Raw genomic sequence first — 23,016 nt, forward strand, 5'->3', positions numbered from 1 at the left:
CTGCTTTCCCCGATCTGCAGCCATCGGCCCCTCTGTTGGCTCAGCTGGATCCTTCTTGTCCTGCAGACCTTTGCTCCAATGTCCCTTCCGTGTCGCCCAAGCGAGAGTAGTCACCGCCTCGAGTTACTGTCCATCACACAGCGTTTTCATTTATTCTTCACTGGTTAGCCCTTCCTTGCTGGGTCCCTGCCTGGTGGAGCGCGGACCTGCACTGTCCTTTGTCCTCACCTGCAGCTGTCCTTTGACCAACCCCTCCCCAATATCTTCAGGCCCTGCGTCTCTCTCCTGCCTCGCACGCGTCCTCGAGGTCAGTCTGCGGTCGGTCGGAAAGTCGTCCGGCGGGGACCGTGCCTGGGCCCACCAGCCTCGCCGTCGCCCCTTTAAGCGCCAGGCGGGGGCGCACGCGCAGTCGGGCCGTTGCGCGCACAGGCGCAGTGGGGCGGCTGATGTTTACGGCGGCAGAGGTCGGGGCAGCGCAGCCGGGCCGCGGACGGGCGAGGGGCGCCCGAGGAGCTGCTGGTCGCGGCCCAGGCGGCCTGATCTCGCGGGCCGGCCGAGCCCGGAGGTAGAGCCGCCGCCACCGCCGCCGCCCTTGGCCCGGCCTGCGGCCTGCGGCTGGCGGCGGCGTCTCCCCCCGGCCCCTCCCTCCTCTCTGTCTCCCCGCCTGGCTCCCGGCCCCCGAGCGCCTGGACCCCTCCTCCGGGTGGCGTCCCTCTCCGCTCCGGCGTTCTCCTATCCTCTCCCCGCCTCCCCGGCCGTCTTCCCTTCCTGTCTCCCCTCTCCCCGCTCCTCCGGCGACTCCCCCCTCCCCCCTCCGCGGGGCGTCTCCTCCTCCCCCCAACCAGCGTTCCCCTCCCCGGGGTTCCCCCTCCCACATCTCTTCCTCCATCCCCCAACCCGACCCGGCACCTCCCCTCCCAGGAGCCCGGGTCCCTTCATTCTCCTGCTCCGCTGCCCGGGCGGGTGGGGGGGTTGTCTCGGGGTGAGCCTTGCGGTTCGCCGTCCAGCGTTCCAGGGCTTCCCGGAGGTCTCCCAGTGCCCGTTGCTTGCACGCTTGGATTTGCTTGACTCTACAGACGTGCAATCTAATCTGTCCCTAGTTTACTAAGTAGGAAGCGCTTGTAGTTCTAAGGCAAGTCAAGGTTTATCAGGGTTTAAAACAGATTCTACCTTGGAACTTTTCAGAAGGTGATAGTCTAGGGGCGTCTGGCTGGCTCAGTCAGTTGAGCATGGGTGTAGAGATTACTTAAAATTAAATCTTTAAAAAGAAAAAAAAAGGAGGTGATAGTCTGTGACATGGTTGGTTGGCCTTTCCAAGCCTTGGGGATACTAGAATTGGCACAGAGCCCCAGGACTTCAAGGCATCTGAAGAAGGTCTGTAGCTGGGGAAGGAGAACTTGCTTGGGGTGCCCGAGTTTTGTTTTCTTCCATGGGATGTGCCTCTCAGGTGGATGTTTGCTCGAGTGTTGTCCTCAAAAAAGCTATCTACATCTCTGTCTTTCCCCTTTGTTTGTCACAAACCTGTGATGGTTTTCTTATTTCTTTTTTGGCAGAGGAGTGGCTGAAGTAAACAACTCTGTTTTGGGTGTTGAGTAGACTGTCCTTCAAGAATCAGTGAAGTCAGGTTCCTATAAACAACTCCCAACTTGTGGCTCTGCTTGGGTGACGTAGAGCCTTACAGGTGGAATGAGAGGGGACCTCTGCGGTGATGGGGTCAGTGCCTTGACCTCTTGGACCCACCTCAGCTGTACCTAGCCTGGGATGTCTCTGGGGGTGAGAGGCTCTCCAGGTTCTGAGAACAGTGCAGTACTTGGAATCTAGTTGTTAGAAAGCTTTTCTGTGTGTTTAGTAGAAATGATCTCCATCTGATGTGTTCTGCCCCAGTTTTTATCGGTCCATGAATATTGTATATGTGGCAGCCTTTCAAGTATTTGAAGAAAATCCCTCTGTATGTATTCCTTTCGAGAGTTTTAGTTTTCAAGATGAGAAATCTGTGTTTCTTTCATTATTCTGCCAACAGGAGGTGTGGTTTTAGGTCTGTTTTCTGCTGGTCTCAGCCTATTAATAACCAACGCGGTCGGACTGGCCCTTGTGGTTATTATGATTGTAAGACACCTTTCAGTAATAACCATCAGGAAACTTTGAAAAAAACAAAGGTTTATTACTTACAGAGCCTGGAAATTTTATAGCATACCTGGGGCCACACAGTGAAGTGGGAGGCTGTGAAGAGAGAGATTGAGGGAGCACAGGCCTGGGTTCTGCTTTTATTGGAGTCGAGGGTGAGGGCCTAGGGGTTTCTGAGGCTTGATCTTTATTGGGGAGTTTACGACCAAACTTAAAGCTTGGGAAGAGAAAAGATAAGTGGCCCAAAAGGTCTCTTATCAAAATCAACTAAGAGCTGATCTCAAATAGAGGATACTCTGGGGGGAGGTGTCCTGGTTCTACCTCATTGAGTGGCAGGAGGCAAAATGTTTATTCCTCACCAATCTAAACTTAGGCACTGGCATTACAGACAAGAAAAACCTCACGGCTTACACTGCAGGGTCCTTTTCCTTCGCTCATTTTGCGTATGACATTACCGTGTCCATATTTCCCTTAAGAAGGGATATTCAGGTTGGAACACGACTCTCCATGTGTAGTCTGACAAACCCAGTGTGGACTGGAATCCTGAGCCCCCATTGTCACAGCTGTGCAGCTGTGCTGACCCAGCCATAGCCGCCTTGGTTGTCAATTGCGAGACCTTCCCATGCCTGCTGCTGCTTGAACCATCTTCCTCACTGTCCACAGGCAGTTGATTTTGGAAGGAGCACTATGAGAATAAGGTTGTCCTGTTGGCCATTTACCCCAGAGTAGTGAATTACGTTGAGAATTGCAAGTCACGTGGGTGGTCAGTAATAAGCAGTGATTGTATCCGGTGTGAGGGAGGCAGGTTAGCAATGTCGAACCCTATATAGATGGTCCCATGCATCCCACCGGTGACAACAGGTAGGGTTGCCCCATAGTTTTTAGTCTGTCATCTGGGGCAAAGATCACCAATGTGTTTTGTGTTAAAGAATGTTTCTCCCTTGAGAATTTTTAAAAGCTGCTTTTGGTGTGGGGTAACGAACGTAGGCCTTTGGCTAGACGGTCCTGAGTTTGAATTCTGGCCTTCTTCTCACACACTGGTGTGTGATCATGAGCAAAGTAGCTGCTCAATTTGCCTTGTCATGTCGTGAAACTAAAAGGAGCTCCAGTGGCTGGCAGGTGGTACCTGTAAAAAGTTGTAGCTCTTTTTAGTGAAAGGCTAGCTTTTGCATAGTTTCAAAGTGAGGAGAAGTTGAAAATAAACGATAGATTACTTAGTGGAAAATAAAATGTACCCAATATATAGTTTTTGCTTTCTGGAGATAGAATGATGATACTGAGGTAGAATGATAGAACATTGTATGCAGGGTTAGAGCCTCCGTGGAGTATATGTGGTTTCCAGGCCTTTTCCTAAATTGACCTTTAAGCAGCAAATGCAACTCCACTTTTAAGCAGTGACCTAAATTTTCAGATGACTGCCCCAGACTAGAGGTGTAGACTGTCGCCTCAGCACTAAGTGGCTTATCCAAGATTAAGCATGACCTCATTAGCACTCTCCCTGCAGCTAACTTTGCTGGCCGTGGACCCTAACCCTAACAGTGGCTCTGAAACGAGTTGAAATGGGGTGAAAGTCTAGTAATTGGACCACCCCAGTGCTTTGGAAAGTATGACCTTCAGCTCTAAAATCTTGATGAGGATGAATGATCCCAACCATAAATGGAAGAGCGTTTGTGCTAAGCCCCATGTTTTACATATTTTGTGTGTTTGTTGTGAGAAGCGGACGATTCATCGTGTGGTCGCTTGTTTTTATTCCTGGAAAACCTCTCCCGGTGCGGTCGCCAGCAGCGTACGTGTGTATGGAGTCTCTACTGCTGATGGTTCTCGTTCTGCTGTTAGAAATGCAGACGACTGGGGGAGGGGGGAGCTGAGGATAAACCTTGTGATCATAAATTATGATATAGGAAGTTGTCCTGATTTGGAGAATGTGTCAGTCTTCGCGAAGTCTGGTGGTTTCTGTTTTTCCCAACAGTTTTATGTCAGATGTTTTGTAAAACGTTACCATTTTATGTGACGTAAAGTCATTCTTTTCAAAATAGTTATGTGGAGTAAGTATAAAATTGGAGAAGATATTTTTTGTGGTTTAGGAAAAGTAAGACCTCCTCAGCTGGGAGAATGTTATCCCTGAATTAGATGGAGGAACATTGTATGTTAGCAGTTGGCTCACAGGGGGTCACGCTTTTGTCTTCTTGAAGGCAGCTGGGAAGAAAGTAAGCAGCGGACCTTCTGTTGGTCAGAGGTGGAGAGGTTGCCGAGCATACAGTGCCAGAGGGGGTGTAGGACGTCTAGTAGCAGCTGTAGCCTGGAAACAGATTTTGTACTTGTTACGATAAAACGTCACCATTCATCCAGTTGGGCGAGAGAGTTTTGTTAGTGGTGTTTTTGCCTGAAATTTGTACACCCAGATATCCAAAAGAACAGACTGAATGGATCGCTTGCCTTGATGTTTATGTGTATGTGGGGGTGTAGAGTTGTCAGATAAAAATAGGACACCAGTTAAATTTTAATTTCAAATAAGAATGAGTAACTGTAGTATTTGTTGTTTACCTTAATTTCATTCTTTTTTGCTTTTAAAGAATGATTTACCAAAAGTGATCTACAACACTTGAAATATTCAAAGAGAAGGTGATATTAGCATGATTTTTTTTTTTTTTTTAGACCTGTCTGTGTTCTTTTTGTGTTTATATTCAGTGACTTTGTCTTGTGTCCCTGTTAGGGCAGATCTATATTCAAGATAATTTCAGTCCTAAATGGCTGACTTTGCAGATTGACAATTTGTGCTGAAGTATCGAATTCATACTTAAATGATGTTTTTCAGTTGTCAAATATGTTTTAGGTACCTCAGGGTCATTTGGATTCATTCGATATTATGAACTACAAACTTACTTCTGGATGGATACAATGGAATTTCATACATAACTTTTGGTTTGTTCTTAACCTTCTGAATTTGGCATCCTTGGGGTGGGGTGGTGGGTGGGTACCGACACAATACATTCCACGCGTGTTATTTTAGAATTCGAAATTGGCTGTTATTAGAAACTCTGTTGGGCTTTTACCTGTTCCGTAAACAGCTCTTTGGAAACTTTTTCCATTGCAGTATCGCCTGAGTGTGGTCTTGACGATGGGAGGTGCTGTGAGTGCTGGTGAGGACAACGATGAACTGATAGACAATTTGAAAGAAGCACAGTACATCCGGACTGAGCTGGTGGAGCAGGCTTTCCGAGCTGTCGACCGCGCAGACTATTATCTGGAAGAATTTAAAGAAAATGCGTATAAAGACCTGGCGTGGAAGCACGGAAACATCCACCTCTCAGCCCCATGCATCTACTCAGAAGTCATGGAAGCTCTGGACCTGCAGCCAGGCCTCTCCTTCTTGAACCTGGGCAGCGGCACTGGCTACCTCAGCTCCATGGTGGGGCTCATTCTAGGTAAACCTGGAGAGAGTGTGGGGCCTTGTCTCGCGGCACTTGGCCTTCTGAGCATTCCCCCCCTGCTCCCCGGGGGTGTTTACTCACAGCCATTGGCTGGGCTGGTGGAGGGAGGCCTTTGAGTTTTCTGCGGGGACCCCTCCTGTTCCTGCCCCCTCCCACCTGAAGTTCCGCAGTCCGTTCAGCGCACCCTCCTTCTGGACAGCACAGGACTTAGAGAATTACAGTGGGACCTCACAGTGATTTCCTGATTAACACAGTCACACAGCCTGCCTTGTCTCTCTGTCTGTAAACTGAGACTAATTAAGTTTAAAGTTCCCTGGAAGTTAAAATTCTTCCAAGCAGTCTTGCTTTGCTTTGTTTTAATGCTAAAAGAGTTAATTCCTGTAGGTTTTTCTTTGTAAATAAATTCCAGGGATGGGAAGGACAAGTTATCTTATTTGAAGACATTTTGCCTCTTTCTCCAAACAAGATGTGAGGCTGCACATGGGAATTGGCACTTTTGTTGTTGAAACAACAGGGCTGTCTGATAATTGAGGGCTCAGGTGTCTGTTTTTACTCTGAGTGAGGGGGAATGAGTAACGGGAGCTAACCTGTGCTTTAAAAGATTGCTGTAAAGAGGGGCTGGGGCTGCTGCAGCGGTCTGTGTGAGAGGGTGGCATCTGGACCACAGGCCCCAGGTGCCAGGCGTCGTGACGAGACCCGCTAAGGAATATCAGGAACGTGCCTGTGCGCACACACCTCTTGGTCAAACTAGTGTGAGATTCTTAGTTGGAGATTTCAGGCGAGAGCCGTCGCTGTGCAGGCCACAACATGGTTTCTTTGCGGTTGTTACAGACAATCTTAGCAGTAACAGTTGGTATTCATGGGTATGGAATGAAATTTTTGTTTTTTTTTTAAATGTTTATTTAGTTTTGAGAGTGGGAGTGGGGGAACCGAGGATCCGAAGCAGACTCTGCTGTCGTCATGGAGCCCGACGTGGGGCTTGAACTCACAAACTGTGAGATCATGACCTGAGCCGGACTCAGACGCATAACCAACTGAGCCACCCAGGCACCCCAAGATTTTTGGTATCTTTATAAGTTTATAGGCTTGGGAATTTGGTGATGTTTTGAGACTGATCATTTGACTTCAGGCTATAGATTGGTATCTTCAAATTTTTAAATGTGGTTTTTTGTTTTTGTTTTTGTTTTTTTCCTCTTTTTAATGTTTGTTTATTTTTGAGAGAGCATGTGAGTGGGGCGGGCGACGGTGAAGCGCTCTGCGCTGACAGCATGAAGTCGTGAACTTTGAGATCGTGACCTGAGCAAGTCTGACCCTTAACTGACCGAGCCACCTAGGCGCCCCTTGTTTTGTTCTTTAAAGCTAAATGATTTTTGCACGCACTTTGTCTTGGATTTAAACTGCTTTGCACAGGACCCCAGGTTATGTGTCATTCTGGTATTAGTGAAGGGCAGTTCCCTTCAGTGGAGCAGAAAATGGGGGAGCTAAGGATGATACGATATTTGGCAGAGAGGGGGATGGGGTATCATGTTGACTAGGTTAGAAACGCTATTGAAAATAACTAAGAGCCTCAGGAAAAGAGGGCATATGGTAAGCCTGAGGTGACCTGTTGCACTGGACGTTCCCTAGAAGTCATAAAGAAATGGCTTGTGTTCTCTGAGTCCCCTGTTTGCTGGGGATGTAACTAGATGTTGCAGTGGGGAGAGAGAGACCTGAAGGGGGGGAAGTTTTGGGGGGCTGTAGAGGACACTGTGTACTGCTTGGATGTATCTGAAGGAGGTGACTGGAGAGTTTCCTTTGCTGCACAGACATCTTGGATCTGCAGGGAGGAGGCTGCGTGCACTGGACCGATACCTCTGTCCCGACAGCACGTGTCCTGGGCCTCTCTCCAGCTCATCCGGCCTTTAGCGTTGCGTCAAGCACATCGCTGGAGAGCTGAAGGCCATGCTGGCCACCCAGTACTTGCAGGTGTGAGGTCTGGAGTCTTTCATCTGACGTTTTTGGCCTCAGCTGCCCTTCCACCTGGCCCTGAACTCTTTGCCCTTTCTGCCGCATTCCTGTCCCACTGACCCGAAAGTGCAGTGTGATTAGGGAGTGCAGTGCCCTCATCAGGGGCCTTGTGGTCTGGGTGTGGTGCCACGCCCTTGATGTCTCGTCCTGACTGTTGCTCTGTGTCCCCCCCTCCCCTCTTAATCGTCTTGTTATTGGGGTGGGTCAGGAGCTATGGATTAACACTGTGTTTGGTGTTAAGCTTCTTGGGAACTATGTCCCCTGTGTGTTATTAGAATGAACTACTTAATAGGTGTTGACAGAGGGGCGGATGAAACTATGACGACTGGGAAGGTAGAGAAAGGTTTTCTTGGATTCCGGTACAATGCTGCCAGCCTGAGAGCAGTGGGGGTGGAAGTCAGCGACTGGGCAGAGGGTCTTGAAGTTAGATAATTTGGATTTGATGTTGTAAAGAGTGAAAATGCGACTTCTCAAGTAAGGTGTGTTTTAATGAGAGAATGTGTTGGCCGCAGCTGTGTGTATGACAGGTGTTGAGAGAAGAGAGTCGCAGGTAAGTTGTCCAGGTGGAGGAGAGGGAAGCCTTGGCTTGGGATGGCTGCAGTGCCGTCAGGGGCCAGGGAAGCCCAGGCGGCAAAATGTAACGGTACGGGTGTGCGGATGGTTGCTGATTTTCCCGTATTTCTGTTGGATTGTGGTGTTAGGTGCTGCGCTGTGACTTCAGTCTATCTGTCTAGTGAATAAGGTATTACATGCCCCGTTGGTTTTCACACGGAGGCTTCTAATAATGGCAGTGTGACTTACCTCTGGTACACAAACAGGTGTGAGGTGTGGGGCTCGGTGAACCTGTACGTGAGTATTCACGTGCCTGCAAGCACAAAGTTCCGAATAGAATCGGCACCCCGGTGGCTGCCATGCTGCCCCTCCCCCTCCAGAAAGGAGAGCACTCTTTGGCCCTCCGTGATCACAAATGAGCGTTGCCTGTTGCTGACCTTCCTATAAACGGATTCCCACAACAGAGACTCCCCTAGCTGTCTGTGTCCGTAGATTTCATCTGGAGGCAGTTCTATACGGAGGCAAAAACTTCATCGTTAAGTGGGCGTCCACCTTTTCTTACAGCTTTATTTCCAATTACTGACAATTTTCCTTTGGTATAAAAAAAATGTTTCATTGTGACTTGGTTATAGTTTTATTTTAATGATGATCCAAACCTATTTGTGAGGATTATTAAAATTTTCATGTCTGAGTAGGGCGACCTCTTATGGCAAATAGGCCTGTGTCCAGTTTCATTTGGAAATACATTTTTCTTCTTCAATTCATTAGTGAGATCTTGAATTCCTGGTTGCAGATCTTGTTTTTTTTTTTGTTTTTGTTTTTGTTTTTTTTTACATCTTCAAATGATTGAGAGCAGGGAGGCCCAGGCTTTGGAAAGGTGTGGAGTTAGTAATGTCAAAGAAACGAGTATTTACAATGTGGCGAGCATAGTCTACCCTGCATATTTAAAGATTAGCTTTTTGATTTGGGTCCAATAATGTGTCAAGACCTCAAAACCTTGCAAATTTCTTCATGTAATTATACGTGCTGAATCTGGTGCATTGCAGTTGAAAAAATAGAAATAAAGAGTAAGAATTTTTGCCCTAGTTCTAAAAGTTTTCTTATTCTGAAACCTTTTAGGTCCTTTTGGTGTGAACCACGGGGTTGAACTCCATTCAGATGTAATAGAATATGCAAAGCAGAAGCTGGACTTCTTCATTCGAACCAGTGACAGCTTTGACAAGTAAGATCAGATACTAACTAGCCTTGGGTTGGTGTGTGAATTACAATTTAAACTTTTGATTAGTTGAGAGAAACGAGTTTATTAGTGTTCGGATACCAGCAAACATGATTCAACTTTGGCAGGAGAATCGGGTATATGTATAGCTGTTCTAATTATTTTTTGTTTAAAAAAATTTTTTTTTCTTTTAACGTTTATTCAGTTTTGAGAGACAGAGTGTGAGCAGGGGAGAGGCAGAGAGAGAGGGAGACACAGAATCTGAAGCAGGCTCCAGGCTCTGAGCTGTCAGCACAGAACCCGACCTGGGGTGTGACTCAAACCGTGAGATCATGACCTGAGCCGAAGTCCGGCTCTTAACTGACTGAGCCACTCAGGCACCCCCTGTTGTAATTGTTTTGTAAATATTTTGTGGTTTTGAGGGCTTTAGGGTTTTTTTTTTTTTTTTTTTTAAACTATGATACCAGGGCAAGACTGATTTTTCACCAACATAATAAGAGAAAGGAAATAGAATATTCATTTTGCTCAATTTTCGTGTTTCTGACACAGACAACATGTTTTCATCTAATAGTTTCTTTTTATTTATTTATTTATTTTTTTTCAACGTTTATTTATTTTGGGACAGAGAGAGACAGAGCATGAACGGGGGAGGGGCAGAGAGAGAGGGAGACACAGAATCGGAAACAGGCTCCAGGCTCTGAGCCATCAGCCCAGAGCCCGACGCGGGGCTCGAACTCACGGACCGCGAGATCGTGACCTGGCTGAAGTCGGACGCTTAACCGACTGCGCCACCCAGGCGCCCCTCATCTAATAGTTTCTAGAACAGAATTGTTGCATTTGTCTTTAAGTAGTATATATAATTACCTCTTGCCATTTTTAAATAAGGCATTAAAGTTCTTATTTTAGAGTTTACCATTTTTAGAAACACCAAATGTATTTTTCTTTCATTTTACTCGTTTTTAGTAGATCCTAAATAAGGTAGTCTATAAAAACGGAACAAAGACTGTGATGAATGGAGGTTGGATGATTTAAGCTTGGATCGTGCTTATGGCATTCACTTCCATAATGTTTTGTTTGGAATTTCTTGGATTCTGTTAATTAAGAGTATAATTCTTTTTGGAAGTCTGTCTTCTCGCTTCTGGCTCTGTGAATTGCATTACCTCACTATAGGGTTGTTCAATGAAAAACTAATCCGTGGTTAACATAGATTTACTCTGTAGACTTGTAATGTGATCAGCTCAGTTACGGAAAACATTTTTTGCTTCTAGATTTGACTTCTGTGAACCTTCCTTTGTTATTGGCAATTGCCTGGAGATTTCTCCAGATTGTTCTCAGTACGATCGTGTGTACTGTGGGGCTGGTGTGCAGAAAGAGCATGAAGAATACATGAAGAGTCTTCTCAAAGTAGGGGGCATCCTTGTCATGCCGCTGGAGGAGAAGGTCAGATCCCTTTCATAACTGACGTGTTTAACTATGGGCCAAGTTCTGTTCCGGGAAGTTTGCATACATTTTTCCTTGTATCCCTCAACAATTCTGTCCATTTCACAGATGAGGACCCAGGCAGGGACAGGGCATAAAGACAGCCTAGCTGGGGCCAGGGCAGACCCAGGAAGGCACCCTGGAGCCTGCACTGTAAGCCCTGAGCTCACATCCCTCTGTCTCCTCCTGTTTTCCTTCCTCTCTCCCACCTCCCTTCCCTCCTCCACAGTTATTCTAGTGTGCTTATTCTGTTGTTAGGCTCACACATAAAAATTACTTCCGTAATTCTGACTGTAGTCTGATTGTTTGGTTCTGTGACAGTGAGCATTCTACAGGAGTCTCTTCCTTAGTGTGAACCTTGTCTAAGTCTGCTATTTGGTCATGTTTCTGTGTGCTGTGGATATTGTGCTGCACTGAGGCAAACAAATTGTAAGAAATGAGCAAGATTAATCAAACTTGAGTTGGTCCTAAGGAAGAATGTCTCCATCACAAAGAAGTAGGAAAAATGGAAATAATAAAAATGGGAGATCGTGCATTTTTGTGTGATTTTCTGCAATTTTAAAATGTTAGCATTTATTTTGTTTAAAAAGTAATCATTCATTGTCGAAAATCCAGAAGATATGATAATTAAGAAAAACTGCTTACAATCCCACCCCAAGTGCTGTTAGTGTAGGATTCAGTAATTCCTGAAATTACGATCAAGTAATTCTTAGTGTTTTCAGATGGTCAGCTGGTGTTCAGATTTTCCTGATTATCTCAGAATTTATTTGAATAGTTTATTTGAATAGGGTTTCATTTGATTATATCTTTTTTTTTAATTTTGTCAGTTTTATTAAGGTACAATTCACATAGAATAAAACTGAACAATTTTAACTGTATAATCCATTGAATTTTGACAAGTGACGACAGAGGTAGCATACAACGCAAACAACATATAGAACATTTTCTATTGCTCCCCCAAATTCCCTCTTGCCCTCCTTTTTTTTGAGATGTAATTCACGTATTAGTTTCACGTGTGCAGCGTCATAATTCAACAAGACAATTGTGTTTTCATACTGTGCATTTGTAAGACCTATTTGAATGTGCTCCAGATCCGTTTATCAGCTTTGGGCCACGTACAGAGCGTTGTGTTCTCCAGCAGAGCAGTTCAAACAGCAGAGTTCCCAGACCTGTGGTATCAGTAACTTTTCTGGAGGCAAAAGTCAACTTACAGTGCTGATGGAATTTGTGAGAAACATTTGGTTTGTGTCTTGCATTTGGTTGGTATCTTGCTCTCTCCTTTTTAAAGATTTTAGTTTTAAGTAATCTCTGCACCCGACGTGGGGCTTGAACTCACAACCCTGAGATCAAGAGTCGCATGCTTCACCGGCTGAGCCAGCCAGGCACACCTGGTTGATATATGTCTAAAGTGTTTCTTATCTGTAACTTTTTTTTTTTTTTTTTTTTAACTTTATCCTTGCATTTGTCTTATAGAGTTTCCTACAGCCTGGATTTGGAGATTACATATCTCTGTGGTGGTATCTTACATATTTCTTCTGTTCTCTGTTTTCGCTGTGAATTGCTAATTGGATCCAAAGACTTGCTTAGTTTGCAGTTTGACTCAACTTTTGGTGGGGAGGGAGGGTGCGAGAATACTTACCAGGTATTACAGTGTATGTCCATATACACTCACATCATACCCGATGCCAGCAGTGCAAATGTGGTCCTGATCCACTGTTTCATTAAGGGATACAGGATGGTAAATTCTGCTTCCATCATTTCTCATCATTTAGTACCTCGAATACTTTTTTCTTTCTTTTTTTTTAAAATTTTTTTTAATGTTTGTTTATTTTTGAGATAGAGCGTGAACGGGGGAGGGGCAGAGAGAGGGAGACACAGAATCCGAACAGGCTCCAGGCTCCGAGCTCTCAGCACAGAGCCCAACGTGGGACTCAAACTCACGAGCTGTGAGATCATGACCCGAGCCGAAGTCGGACACTCGACCGACTGAGCCACCCAGGCGCCCCGCTTTTTTCTTTTTAATTTTCATTCTAATATAGTTAACGTAACAGTGTTGCATTAGTTTCAGGTGTATGATACAGTGATTCAGTGGTTCCATACGTCACCCAGTGCTCCCTGAGATAAGTGTACTCTTCATCCCTTTCACCGGTTTCCCCCGTCCCCCACCCACTTCCCCTCTGGAGACCATGAGTTTGTTCTCGAAGAGCCTGTTTTATATCCTCCCCACCCCCTTCCTTGTTCATTTGTTTCGTTTCTTAAATTCCAGATGTGAGCGAAATCATGGTATTTGTCTTTCTCTGACTTGGCCAGATTTCATTCTTCTTCATGGTTGAGTAATGTCATTTGCAAATACTATCTTCTCCCATTCAGTAGGTTGTCTTTTAGTTTTGTTGGTTGTTTCCTTGGATGTGCAGAAGCTTTTTGTTTCGATGCAGTGCCAACAGTTTATTTTTGCTTTTGTTTCCCTTGTCTTAGGAGATGTATCTAGAAAGAAGTTGCTGTGGCCGACGTCAGAGACGTTACCATCTGTGCTCTCTTCTAGGATTTTTATGGTTTCAGGTCTCATGTTTAACTCCTTAATCCATTTTGTGTCTTTGTGTCACCTTCAGTTACTTTCATCAGTGTTTTATAGTTTTCAGAGTACAAGCCTTTCACTACCTTGGTTAAGTTTATTCCTAGATATTTCATTATTTTTGGTGCAATTATAAATGGGATCATTTTCTTAATTTCTCTTTCTGCTTCATTGTTACTAGTTTTTAGAAATGCAGCGAATTTCTGTACATTGATTTTGTATCCTGCAACTTCATAGTACCTGGAATACTTAAGGAGAAACACCCTCATCATTTATTCGGTTACCCTAGGCACACTGTAGAAGGAGAGGCTGGATACATTCTGATTCTTAACTTTTGTTTACTAGTTTCCTCAATAATCTGGTTCTCCAGCATCTGCTGAAGGTGGTGACTAATAAGATTTTATTTGATTTTTAGTGTCGGTGTAAATTAATGGATATAAACGTACTTAATATCTTAATCATGACGCCATTCTTTTTTTTTTTTTTCAACATTTATTTATTTTTGGGACAGAGAGAGACAGAGCATGAACAGGGGAGGGGCAGAGAGAGAGGGAGACACAGAATCGGAAACAGGCTCCAGGCTCTGAGCCATCAGCCCAGAGCCTGACGCGGGGCTCGAACTCCCGGACCGTGAGATCGTGACCTGGCTGAAGTCGGACGCTTAACCGACTGCGCCACCCAGGCGCCCCTCATGACGCCATTCTTAATGAAGCTTAACATGTGCTGTCTTGGCCCGTGGGGACCTCTCCAGCTTGGCTCTTGGGCTTGGATACAATTTCAGTAGTCTGTGATAGTTTTGTTACTTTCTGGTAAGAAAAGATGTTCCACACCCACTTTGTATACATATGTATATTTTTTACAACAAAGTTGGAGCCAGCCGTTTCTGAGGATCTCTGTTAATTTGAAGTTCAGTGGGAATTGGTGTTTAGAGAACACAGGTGGGGCCTTTGTGGGAATCTTTGATGCTGGGTGAGTTTTCCAGTGGAACTCTGGAGCTAGGAAGTTCACACACACACACGCAATCTTATGTTTTTTGTTGGTTTGGTTTTTTTGGACATAAAATACACCATGGATTTATATTGGTACTTCCATCTTGAAGTCAGGACGAGAGGGTTTTTCTGACTTCTTCGGTCTGCCATGCTTGAAAGTCCCAGTCCTCGACTACGCAGCTCCTTGTTTATCCACAGCATCGGCACCAAGAATTTGATTTCTGAAACTGGGTCAAGATGTGGGCGGGGGCTTGGGGGGTGGGGAGCTTCTTTGGCCCTTATATTACACTAGGGATGTAGAAATTAACATGTTTTAAAGTCACTGGAAATAATGCTTTCCTGTGAGGTTGTATAACCTCAGTCACAGTCATCAGCCTGACTCACAGCTCATTTGTTTTCAATGTTTAGGGATTGCCGTTTTAGGTTTTGTAACTTGGTAAAACATTTATAAGATTCCAAAGTTTAAGTAATGAATACTCACAGAATTTTTTCCCCTCTGTGTTCCCTCTACTTCACCTGTAGGTAACCATTTTGTTTGTTTTTAGTTTATGTGTTTATGCAAAAACTATATAAGCAAATACAATTTTTCATACGTGAAGATATGCACACTTTTTTTTCCATCCCATGCACCTATCCAGACATATGAAATGGGAATTGATAGTTTGTAAGTTTTATACATCATTTGTTGTTCATTTTAGGTATTTGGTGTTCAATATAAGTAGAAATTCTTTTTGGTCCTTATTTTGTTTATTTAAAAACGTTTCTTGGTGGTGTATGAGAATGTGATTTTTTGATGGCCAGTTCGGTTCTTTCTAGCTTCTTGCTGTTTCCAAGCAGTGCCGCTGTGACGAGGCTGTGCGTATCCATGTTTCTGGATGTTCTTAGTCTTTGTCCATACCCATGACCTCTTCCGGGTGCTTGATTGGAGACTCTGTGTTTTGACTTTGGCCAGCTGCCTTTCCAGCAGCTTCGCTGTCAGCAGCAGAGGAGAGGAGCCATCCGTGCCCTTGCTAACAGTCCCACCTGCTGTTGCTGTCATTGCTAGTGGATTGTTGTATGTGGCAGGGCTGGATGTCCCCATTTTTGCTCTTCTTTCTCAGAATATTGTTTTAAGTACATCTTTACTTAAATTATCTTAGCAATCTTTGTTGCATCACAGAAATACTGCAGACCTCTTATTGGAATTGTGTTACATGTTGAATAATTTGAGGATTATGGACATGTTTTCAGTATCTGTCTCCTCGTCTGGAATGTAGAATATGGATTTACAGTTTTCCTGAAGGGTTCACACATTATTGACGGATTATATTTAAATGTTTGGTGTTTAGCATAACTGGAATTTCTCCTTGAAAAAAAGTTTTTGAAGAAGAAGTTTATGCTGGGGTACAGGAATGTGAGCGACCTGTTTACCCAGTACATGGCCACTTAATGCTTTCAGTTCCCAGATTCATGACATAGAATCTCAGTTTTCAGAAGCTTTGCTGGCTTAGATATTTTTAGACAAGAGAGCATATAATCTCAGCATGCCAAAGCTGGGCAAAAATAGTACTGTCACCTGTTTGGGTCGTTAGACACTGGTTACACAGAACACACAGGAGGGCCACGTGGTCTAATTAGGCTCTTCCTGTGCTTCTAATACTGCGATTCACTGCAAATCTGTGTGTTTTGGTGGTGATGTCACATCGAAATTCACATAAACACTGTAGTGAGGAGAAGCTCCAACATACCCAAGATGGCATCGTCACCTTCAAGGAAGTCATGGCAAAACTGTAACAGTAGCTGTTGTTTTGTGTGTGGTCATGTTGCAAGAAAGTCTTTTTATTGTTTCTGTTCTGGAAACAACAGCCTGGTATCCAGTCTAAACTGAAGCATTATAGGTGGTCATGAGTGTCTGTAATGACTTTGACTTTAGGATGTTCCCCACCCCCCCTCCGCCCTACTTTTGCCCCCAACAGGGACTCTTGCAGACAGCCCTGGGAAGTCATCTCATCTGATTGTCTCTTCTTGTTATCCTTTGACTTCTTTTCTCTAACGTATGTATTTCTTGTAAACAGAAATTCGGTCTAGAAGCTTTGAACATATTCAGGCGAAACATATTTGCAAAGATTTTAATAAGTACTGTGTACTTCCTGCCACATCACATTAGGGGCCCCTGATGTCAGGTTCTTTCATTGTTAGAGTATCTGTGTTTTTTTAGTTCACGTGTAGGAATGGTTAAATATAAACTAACAGTAGCCAAATCTTTTGAATATTCTCATTTTCTCTTTGGGATAGTTGACTAAGATAACACGAACTGGTCCTTCTGCTTGGGAAACCAAAAAGATTCTGGCTGTTTCTTTTGCTCCTCTGATCCAGCCCTGTCATTCAGAGACAGGAAAATCAAGACTTGTCCAGTTACGTAAGTACAAAGATCTTCACTTACCTTTCAGATCTTTTAAAAAATCTCGTTAGAATTTGAAGAGAAAGAAAAATTTTAAGGAGCCTTTTAATATTAAAGAGGATTCTGAAGCCTTACAGTTTTACAAATGGTTTTTTACGTATTGTAAAAATCATGATCTGTTTTTAGCCTATTTTAGGTTATTTTGGCCTTCTTTTAAATCCACAGGAGTTATTTCTGGTCATGCCATTGGAAGCAGAAGACTCCCACAAAAGGGAGTTAATTCTGCTACGTGGAAAGTTCTTCCAGAGAGAGTGTGTTCCCAGTACCGTCGAGCCAGAGGGCTCTTGCTGAGTCATGGGACCTTGTCCTCCTTGGGGCCACCTCATGGGCACACGTCTCAGCCGGCTGGCTGGTGTGTGGTGGGAGGCTTGCTGAGGAGCATTGACTTGGCTAGGCCTATGCCTGCGACTCCTTCAGGATGTAGACCCAGAAGGAGCAAACATCAGGGCTGGCATTCATCCAAATACTGTTTTCTAGTTTAAACAAATTTACATAGCAGTGAGAATTGCAAATGACTTTATTTAAAATAAAACTATTCAGCATGGTTTCTGCATTCTGATCATTTAGAAGATTCGGAAAATGTACAAAAAGGAAAAATAGTAACCATGATCTTACCACCCAAAGGTAATACATGTGTTGGCAAATTCCTTGCAGGATTTTATTTTTTATTTTTTATTTGTGAGGAATCGTTTATCAAATAGTAATGCTCCGTCTTTGTCTCTGCTAAGTGGAGGTCACATGCCATAGATGTGGTCCTTGAAATGTAACAAACAACAGTAGAATATAGACAGTGCCTGAGAGGGGCCAGGCAGAGGATGGGACCTTTCTTTGTGCTTGGTCTTTCTGGGTGAAAATGAATTCTCTGAAGAGAGAAGAAAGGGAGAAAAAGCATGAGCAGAGGCTGATGTGGACTTTCCACATGCCCGCTCCCCGGTGTGGTCTGAGTGAGGGTGTATAGGAGACGCCAGCCCAGTACATAGGTTAGACATGAGTTTAGCATGTAGGCTGTGGAGATCCACCAGATAGTACAACTAAAAGATGTGGGGCATCTGCCTTCTTGATTACCCTTGTGGCCGGCTGCAGGGTGATTTTGTCACATGCAGGCTCTCTGAAAATCCCACCAGGATAAGCTAACATTGCTCGCAGTTGGCCGGAGCACTCCCTTCCAGAATGCTACCTGAGTAGCACCAGAGGTGAGGGCATAGTTGGAGTATCTATGGGACCCGGGGGGTGGGGGGCAGGGGCGGGGTGTTGAAGACAAGTCTCTTGGTGTGAGGGCTTGATCCGATCTGGGTAAGAGTTGTGGTGACACGGGGGCGCCTGGGTGGCTCAGTCGGTTAAGTGTTCGACTTTGGCGCAAGTCATGATCTCACAGTTCGTGAGTTCGAGCCCCGCGTCGGGCAGTGCTGACAGCTCGGAGCCTGGAGCCTGCTTGGGATTCTGTGTCTCTCTCTGCCCCTCCCCTGCTCATATTCTGTCTGTCTCTCTCTCACAAAATAAGTAAACACTAAAAAAATTCAAAAAAAGTTGTGACAACATGGAGGGCACCCTGAGATGCCAGCTTTGAGGCTAGCGCTTTAGAGCAAATGCTGGATGATGGATAAGCATGTGATGTTTAGGGTTCCTGAAGCGAACAATCCAGTTGTTTGTAACTGCTTCTTGCTGGGTTGGAGTTTTCTGGACTCCTAAAGTTGTGTCGATGGAGACAGTGGCCTCTGGAGTGGAAGGGACTCGGGCAGGCACACAGGGCCTTTCTGAGGAAGGATGTGGAGCCTGAGGTGTCCGGCATCTGTTGGAGATATGGGTCTGTGGGAGGCTTGGGACCCCAGTCAGGACTGGAGCAGAGCCCTAGGAGCCGTTGCCCAGTCTTTGTTACTCGAAGGCACAGAATGGATGCCGAAACAGAGATCGATAGGCACACAGAGAGGGGGAAGTGGTGGGAATCAGCACGTGAGGGAACACCACTGGCCTGGGTGGAGGAGGGAGCTCACAGGAGAGGCTTGGGCCTAGTTAGTTCCCTGCAAGTGGGCGCCTCGGGGGGAGCCAGGGAAGCCAGAATGTGAGTCCTGGAGGTCTGGTGACCTGTGAAGGAGTCCGTTCAGCAGACTGAGTGGCAACAGCCCGTGAAGAGGGAAGGGAAGGGAAGGGAAGGAAAGGCAGGACGCGCTGAAGGGAAAGTCATGATTTCGGTGTTGCGGAGTGGGGCAAGTGCTGGAGCCTGTCCCGGACGAGAGAGGGGACACTTGAGCAGGAGAGGAGGCCTGGTGTGGACAAAGGGGAGAAGGTGCTGAGAGCCTCCAGCAAGAGCACTTTCTAGGGCTCCTGTGGAACAGTGAGCCTCGCACGGGATTGTGTGCAGGCCTCTCTGATTTGGGTGATAAATGTTACAGACAATCTAAGAGCCCCCCTAGATTGTAGGTGGCCATCTCTTTTGGCAGAAGCTAGGTACTGGAGGGAAAAAAGTGGCGCTGCCTTTCAGTATGATGTACTTAAACACACAGCCCCTCATTCCTCTCCCTTTGAGAAAAAAGCTCTTCTGTTGCCATGTGCGTACTGCCTGCGTTAAATTGAGCATTAAATTGAGCCTGCGTTAATCACCAGATTCTGTTTTTCCTCAGTATGCTTTGGAGTTTTTGTACTTACTAAAAACGTTTGGATTTGCTGTTCTCTGCTTAAATCAAAAAAGAGGAACTAATACTCAATTTGTAAAGTGCTGTGAAAATATTAAGATAGACAAAAGAATTCTGGAGCCCTACATCCTCTGTGTTTCCACTGGATGAGCTAGAACCCACGAATGAATACGTAAATAGAATAATGAACCTGGCTGTCCAAGAAGCAAAACACCGTAGCCCAGGGTTTTCCCTTGCTTCTGACTGAATAGCCAAACAATCTCGATCTTGCTTATGTAAGTTCAGGGTCGATGTATTTGAAAATATCTTTCGAGAAGGACCACATGCATGCGCACTAGAGCACTAACTAAGTGACTTTGCCAGGAACGCTCTCTCGTGCCTGTTCTGTGAATACGCCAGTGAATGACAGTGACGTGAAGACTTCCCAGGGTTAGGGCTCTGTGCTGTCCAGGTCACTCTCAGACAAGGTTGACACGTCTCCTCCTTTGCTCCGCAGCGCCGCTGGCCGTGCGAAGCCTCCAGGACCTGGCTCGCATCGCCATCCGGGGCACCATTAAAAAGGTCATTCGTCAGGAAACGGTGAGCAGCAGCGGAAACGGACTAAAGAGCACTCCGGGGGTGAAACGAAGGAGAGTGCGCCGCCGTCGAATGGAAACGATCGTCTTTTTGGACAAAGAGGTTTTTGCCAGTCGGATTTCCAGCCCCTCTGACGACAACAGCTGCGAGGACTTGGAAGAGGAGTCGCGGGAGGAGGACAGAGCCCCCCCGCCCGAAGCCAAGCCAGCCCCACCGGTGAACTTCCTACGGGAGAAGGTCCTGAGCCTCCCTCTGCCAGACCCCCTGAAATACTACTTGCTCTATTACAGGGAGAAGTGAGTCTGTGGGAACAGGGCACCGAGGCAGAGCTGATGCTGTGCCTGCTGTTGCCGAGGGGTCGCCCGGGCACGTGCCGTGGGGAAGGAAAGTGCTCTCCTCTCGACCGTCCTGTCTTTAGTTCGTTCTTGGTTTTCCTGTAGAATCTCCATTCAGTGGTATCATTTCAGTAAACATAATCTGATAAACATAAAGTGCATAGGAGAAGGTTTTCTCAGAAGGGAGAGCATCTCTTGAGAAGGGTGTTTGCTTTTTGTGCTGATGAAACTGATGTCTGCCTGCAGAGACCGCTTTGGTGACCGTCTCCCACTCAAGATAACCTACGAAGACTGAAGTTGAAAGGAACCTGTGTTGCTTAGAAAAAGTGAAAGTGCAAGTTTGCAAGTGTGTAAAATCTTTTCTGGGTGTGACACATCTGTGTCCAAGTTAGCACTTTATGGTGTCAGCCTCGTAATTACTGGCGCTGAGCTCCCCTAACCCTTTTAGTTCTCTGGATGGGAGAGTGTTATTGAAAAGCTCTCCCTTATTTTAAATAAATGTAATTAGATTGTATGTGGGTTGTCCACTGTAATTTTAAAAGAGAGAAATTTGTGATGGGGGAGGAGGAATAAAAGTATCAAACTGCCAGATGTCTTTCTGGGATTCCAAAATAATTCAAGGAATATCTTCCTGACGCCTTTTCTTACCTTTAGAAGAACCAGTGTCAGATAATCCCTTAAAGAAAATACTCAAGAATGAAGCGAGCGTTGTGCGCAGTGAGCTGCCTTACTTTTACTCCAACGGTGGGGATGACTGTTGATGCAACCTTGAGTGTGTTAATGGGTGTCTAGGGCATGGATGTGCTCGGTCCTCAGAACAGGTGGGAAGTGTTAAGACTGCAGGAAATACATTGGAGACAATGTCAACAACCTGTGCTGTTTTTTCTTTTTTCCTTCAGTTGGCTACTTTTCTGTAATCACATTAAAGTAATGATTAATAGATTTTATCTTTTATAATTCTGGAGAAGAAGATGTGTTAGTTTTCTAATTTTTCTTAATAACAAATGTATGTATTTTAGTAGCTCCATTGCATTAGAATAACAGTCTAACCCCCAGGGACTTGTGGATTCTACCTTCTCTAGGCCCTTTGTGTTGACAGGTTTCTGTGTTTACCAAGTTCCAAAACATTGGTTCTTTTCAAACTTGCTTTTTGTGCCCAAAGAAGAAAACAGTGGTATCAAATGTTAACAGTAGACCCAAACTCAGAGTGCTGCTGTGGGATCAATCATCCAGATTTTATGACTGATTTTATCCGGTGTTGCTGAGCTTGAGTGTGTCTTTGTGGTTTCACCAGCTGAACCGAGTTCTGCTTATTTATTTATTTATTTATTCTTAAACTTCTTTTTTAAGTAATTTAATCATTTTATACAGGATACTATGTGCATGCAGAGCTGGGAAAATATGTCTGTTGCCCTAGATCTGGAAATGTAATTTTTTATAAAGACAGTACTTCACAGTTGTTCTCAACCTGGCTTCTAACGGAAGGCTGGGCGTCACTGTCTCAGAAGCGCCCAGTTTACGTTTACGTGAGGACTTGAGATCACTTAGTGGTGCGCACGTCTGTGCCGACGTCACGCTGACCGTAGTGTACTGATCTCTGCGATCCACGGACATTCGGAGCATAAGGTCAAATACATATTTGTGAAATCTGTCACACTGGGTGGCTTGACTAAGTTCTTTTCCTGTAATTGTACATGGGTTTTATTTATTTTTTAAATCACATTTGCCTTCACGCTAGACTGTAAAACCTCTTCACCGTGCATAAGACGTGTTTTTCCCTACATAGGTTAGACCTTTGCTAACATTTGTGTTCGTATTTACATGTTGTCTGTTTGCGATACTTAAACCAGAATTTGGTTACAAAAATATATATAGATGTAATATATGTGAAATAGTTTGGTGTTTATCTTATACACGTAGAGAAGAATTGTAAATGGGTTTTCCCGGGCCGAAGTGCCCCTCCCCAGGGTCCAGGATGATGCACTGCTGTCTGTTCCCCGACAGATGGATTATGTATAGTCTGTGTGGCCTGTAACCTCTGTATTGTAAACCACTTTCTAGACAGCTGTGGACTTTTATGTTCTGAGGAGTATGTATTTCTGTGTGTGATTTGTGTCTTGAAAGTAGTAAAGCCACAGACACGTACACAGCAAATGTCAAATTTATAAATATCAAGGATGCAGTGTAAAAATCAACTGTGTATGTAAGAATGCTTTTGCCAGTCTGGACCTTTCAGGGAATTAATGCCAGAAGTTTGAAACCAAGATTTTAATGAGTAGATACACATTGGGTAAATACAAAGGCTATCAATAAACCTCGTTCAGGCACTTCAGCCTTCTTGGCATGGCTTGTGTTTCCTGTGTGGGATTGAAATTCTTGACTACATGTTTTCCAAAAATCTTTAAAAATAAACCTTTTCTTTATTAGAATCATGTGTTTTCTTTCACTGTTGTGTTATGGCTTCATTCTGTACCATGGTAGTACACTTGGGGAAGACGTGATTTTATTTTATTTTTTTAATTTTTTTTTTCAACGTTTTTTTTTTTTTTTTTTTTTTAATTTTTTTTCAATGTTTATTTATTTTTGGGACAGAGAGAGACAGAGCATGAACGGGGGAGGGGCAGAGAGAGAGGGAGACACAGAATCGGAAACAGGCTCCAGGCCC

General features: G+C 44.9%; 1 protein-coding gene across 2 annotated transcripts; it reads left to right on the forward strand.

Moving 5' to 3' along the window:
• Nucleotides 1-418: 418 nt before the first annotated feature.
• PCMTD2 (protein-L-isoaspartate (D-aspartate) O-methyltransferase domain containing 2) lies at nucleotides 419-22,780 on the forward strand. Of its 2 annotated transcripts, XM_086702791.1 has the most exons (7): nucleotides 427-565; nucleotides 4,958-5,046; nucleotides 5,219-5,549; nucleotides 9,234-9,336; nucleotides 10,599-10,770; nucleotides 16,645-16,768; nucleotides 19,937-22,780. In XM_086702791.1, the coding sequence occupies exons 3-7, from the start codon at nucleotides 5,243-5,245 to the stop codon at nucleotides 20,314-20,316; spliced, it is 1,086 nt and encodes a 361-aa protein (XP_086558917.1). In that variant the 5' UTR covers nucleotides 427-565; nucleotides 4,958-5,046; nucleotides 5,219-5,242; the 3' UTR covers nucleotides 20,317-22,780. The 2 variants fall into 2 exon arrangements, with proteins under 2 accessions (XP_025788103.1, XP_086558917.1); XM_025932318.2 differs by lacking the exon at nucleotides 4,958-5,046 and having other exon boundaries at nucleotides 419-565.
• Nucleotides 22,781-23,016: the final 236 nt, after the last annotated feature.

This window comes from Puma concolor, chromosome A3 (assembly GCF_028749965.1).
Source record: "Puma concolor isolate L17-30 chromosome A3, mPumCon1.1.hap2, whole genome shotgun sequence".
Lineage (NCBI taxonomy): Eukaryota > Metazoa > Chordata > Mammalia > Carnivora > Felidae > Puma > Puma concolor.

What these genes read in the sequence shown, in the direction of transcription:
- PCMTD2 (XM_025932318.2), top strand. Translation starts at nt 5,243, where the DNA reads ATGGGAGGTGCTGTGAGTGCTGGTGAGGACAACGATGAACTGATAGAC. An exon ending in CATGGTGGGGCTCATTCTAG is followed by an intron (nt 5,550 to 9,233) that starts GTAAACCTGGAG and finishes GAAACCTTTTAG; the next exon opens with GTCCTTTTGGTGTGAACCAC. An exon ending in ACCAGTGACAGCTTTGACAA is followed by an intron (nt 9,337 to 10,598) that starts GTAAGATCAGAT and finishes TTTTGCTTCTAG; the next exon opens with ATTTGACTTCTGTGAACCTT.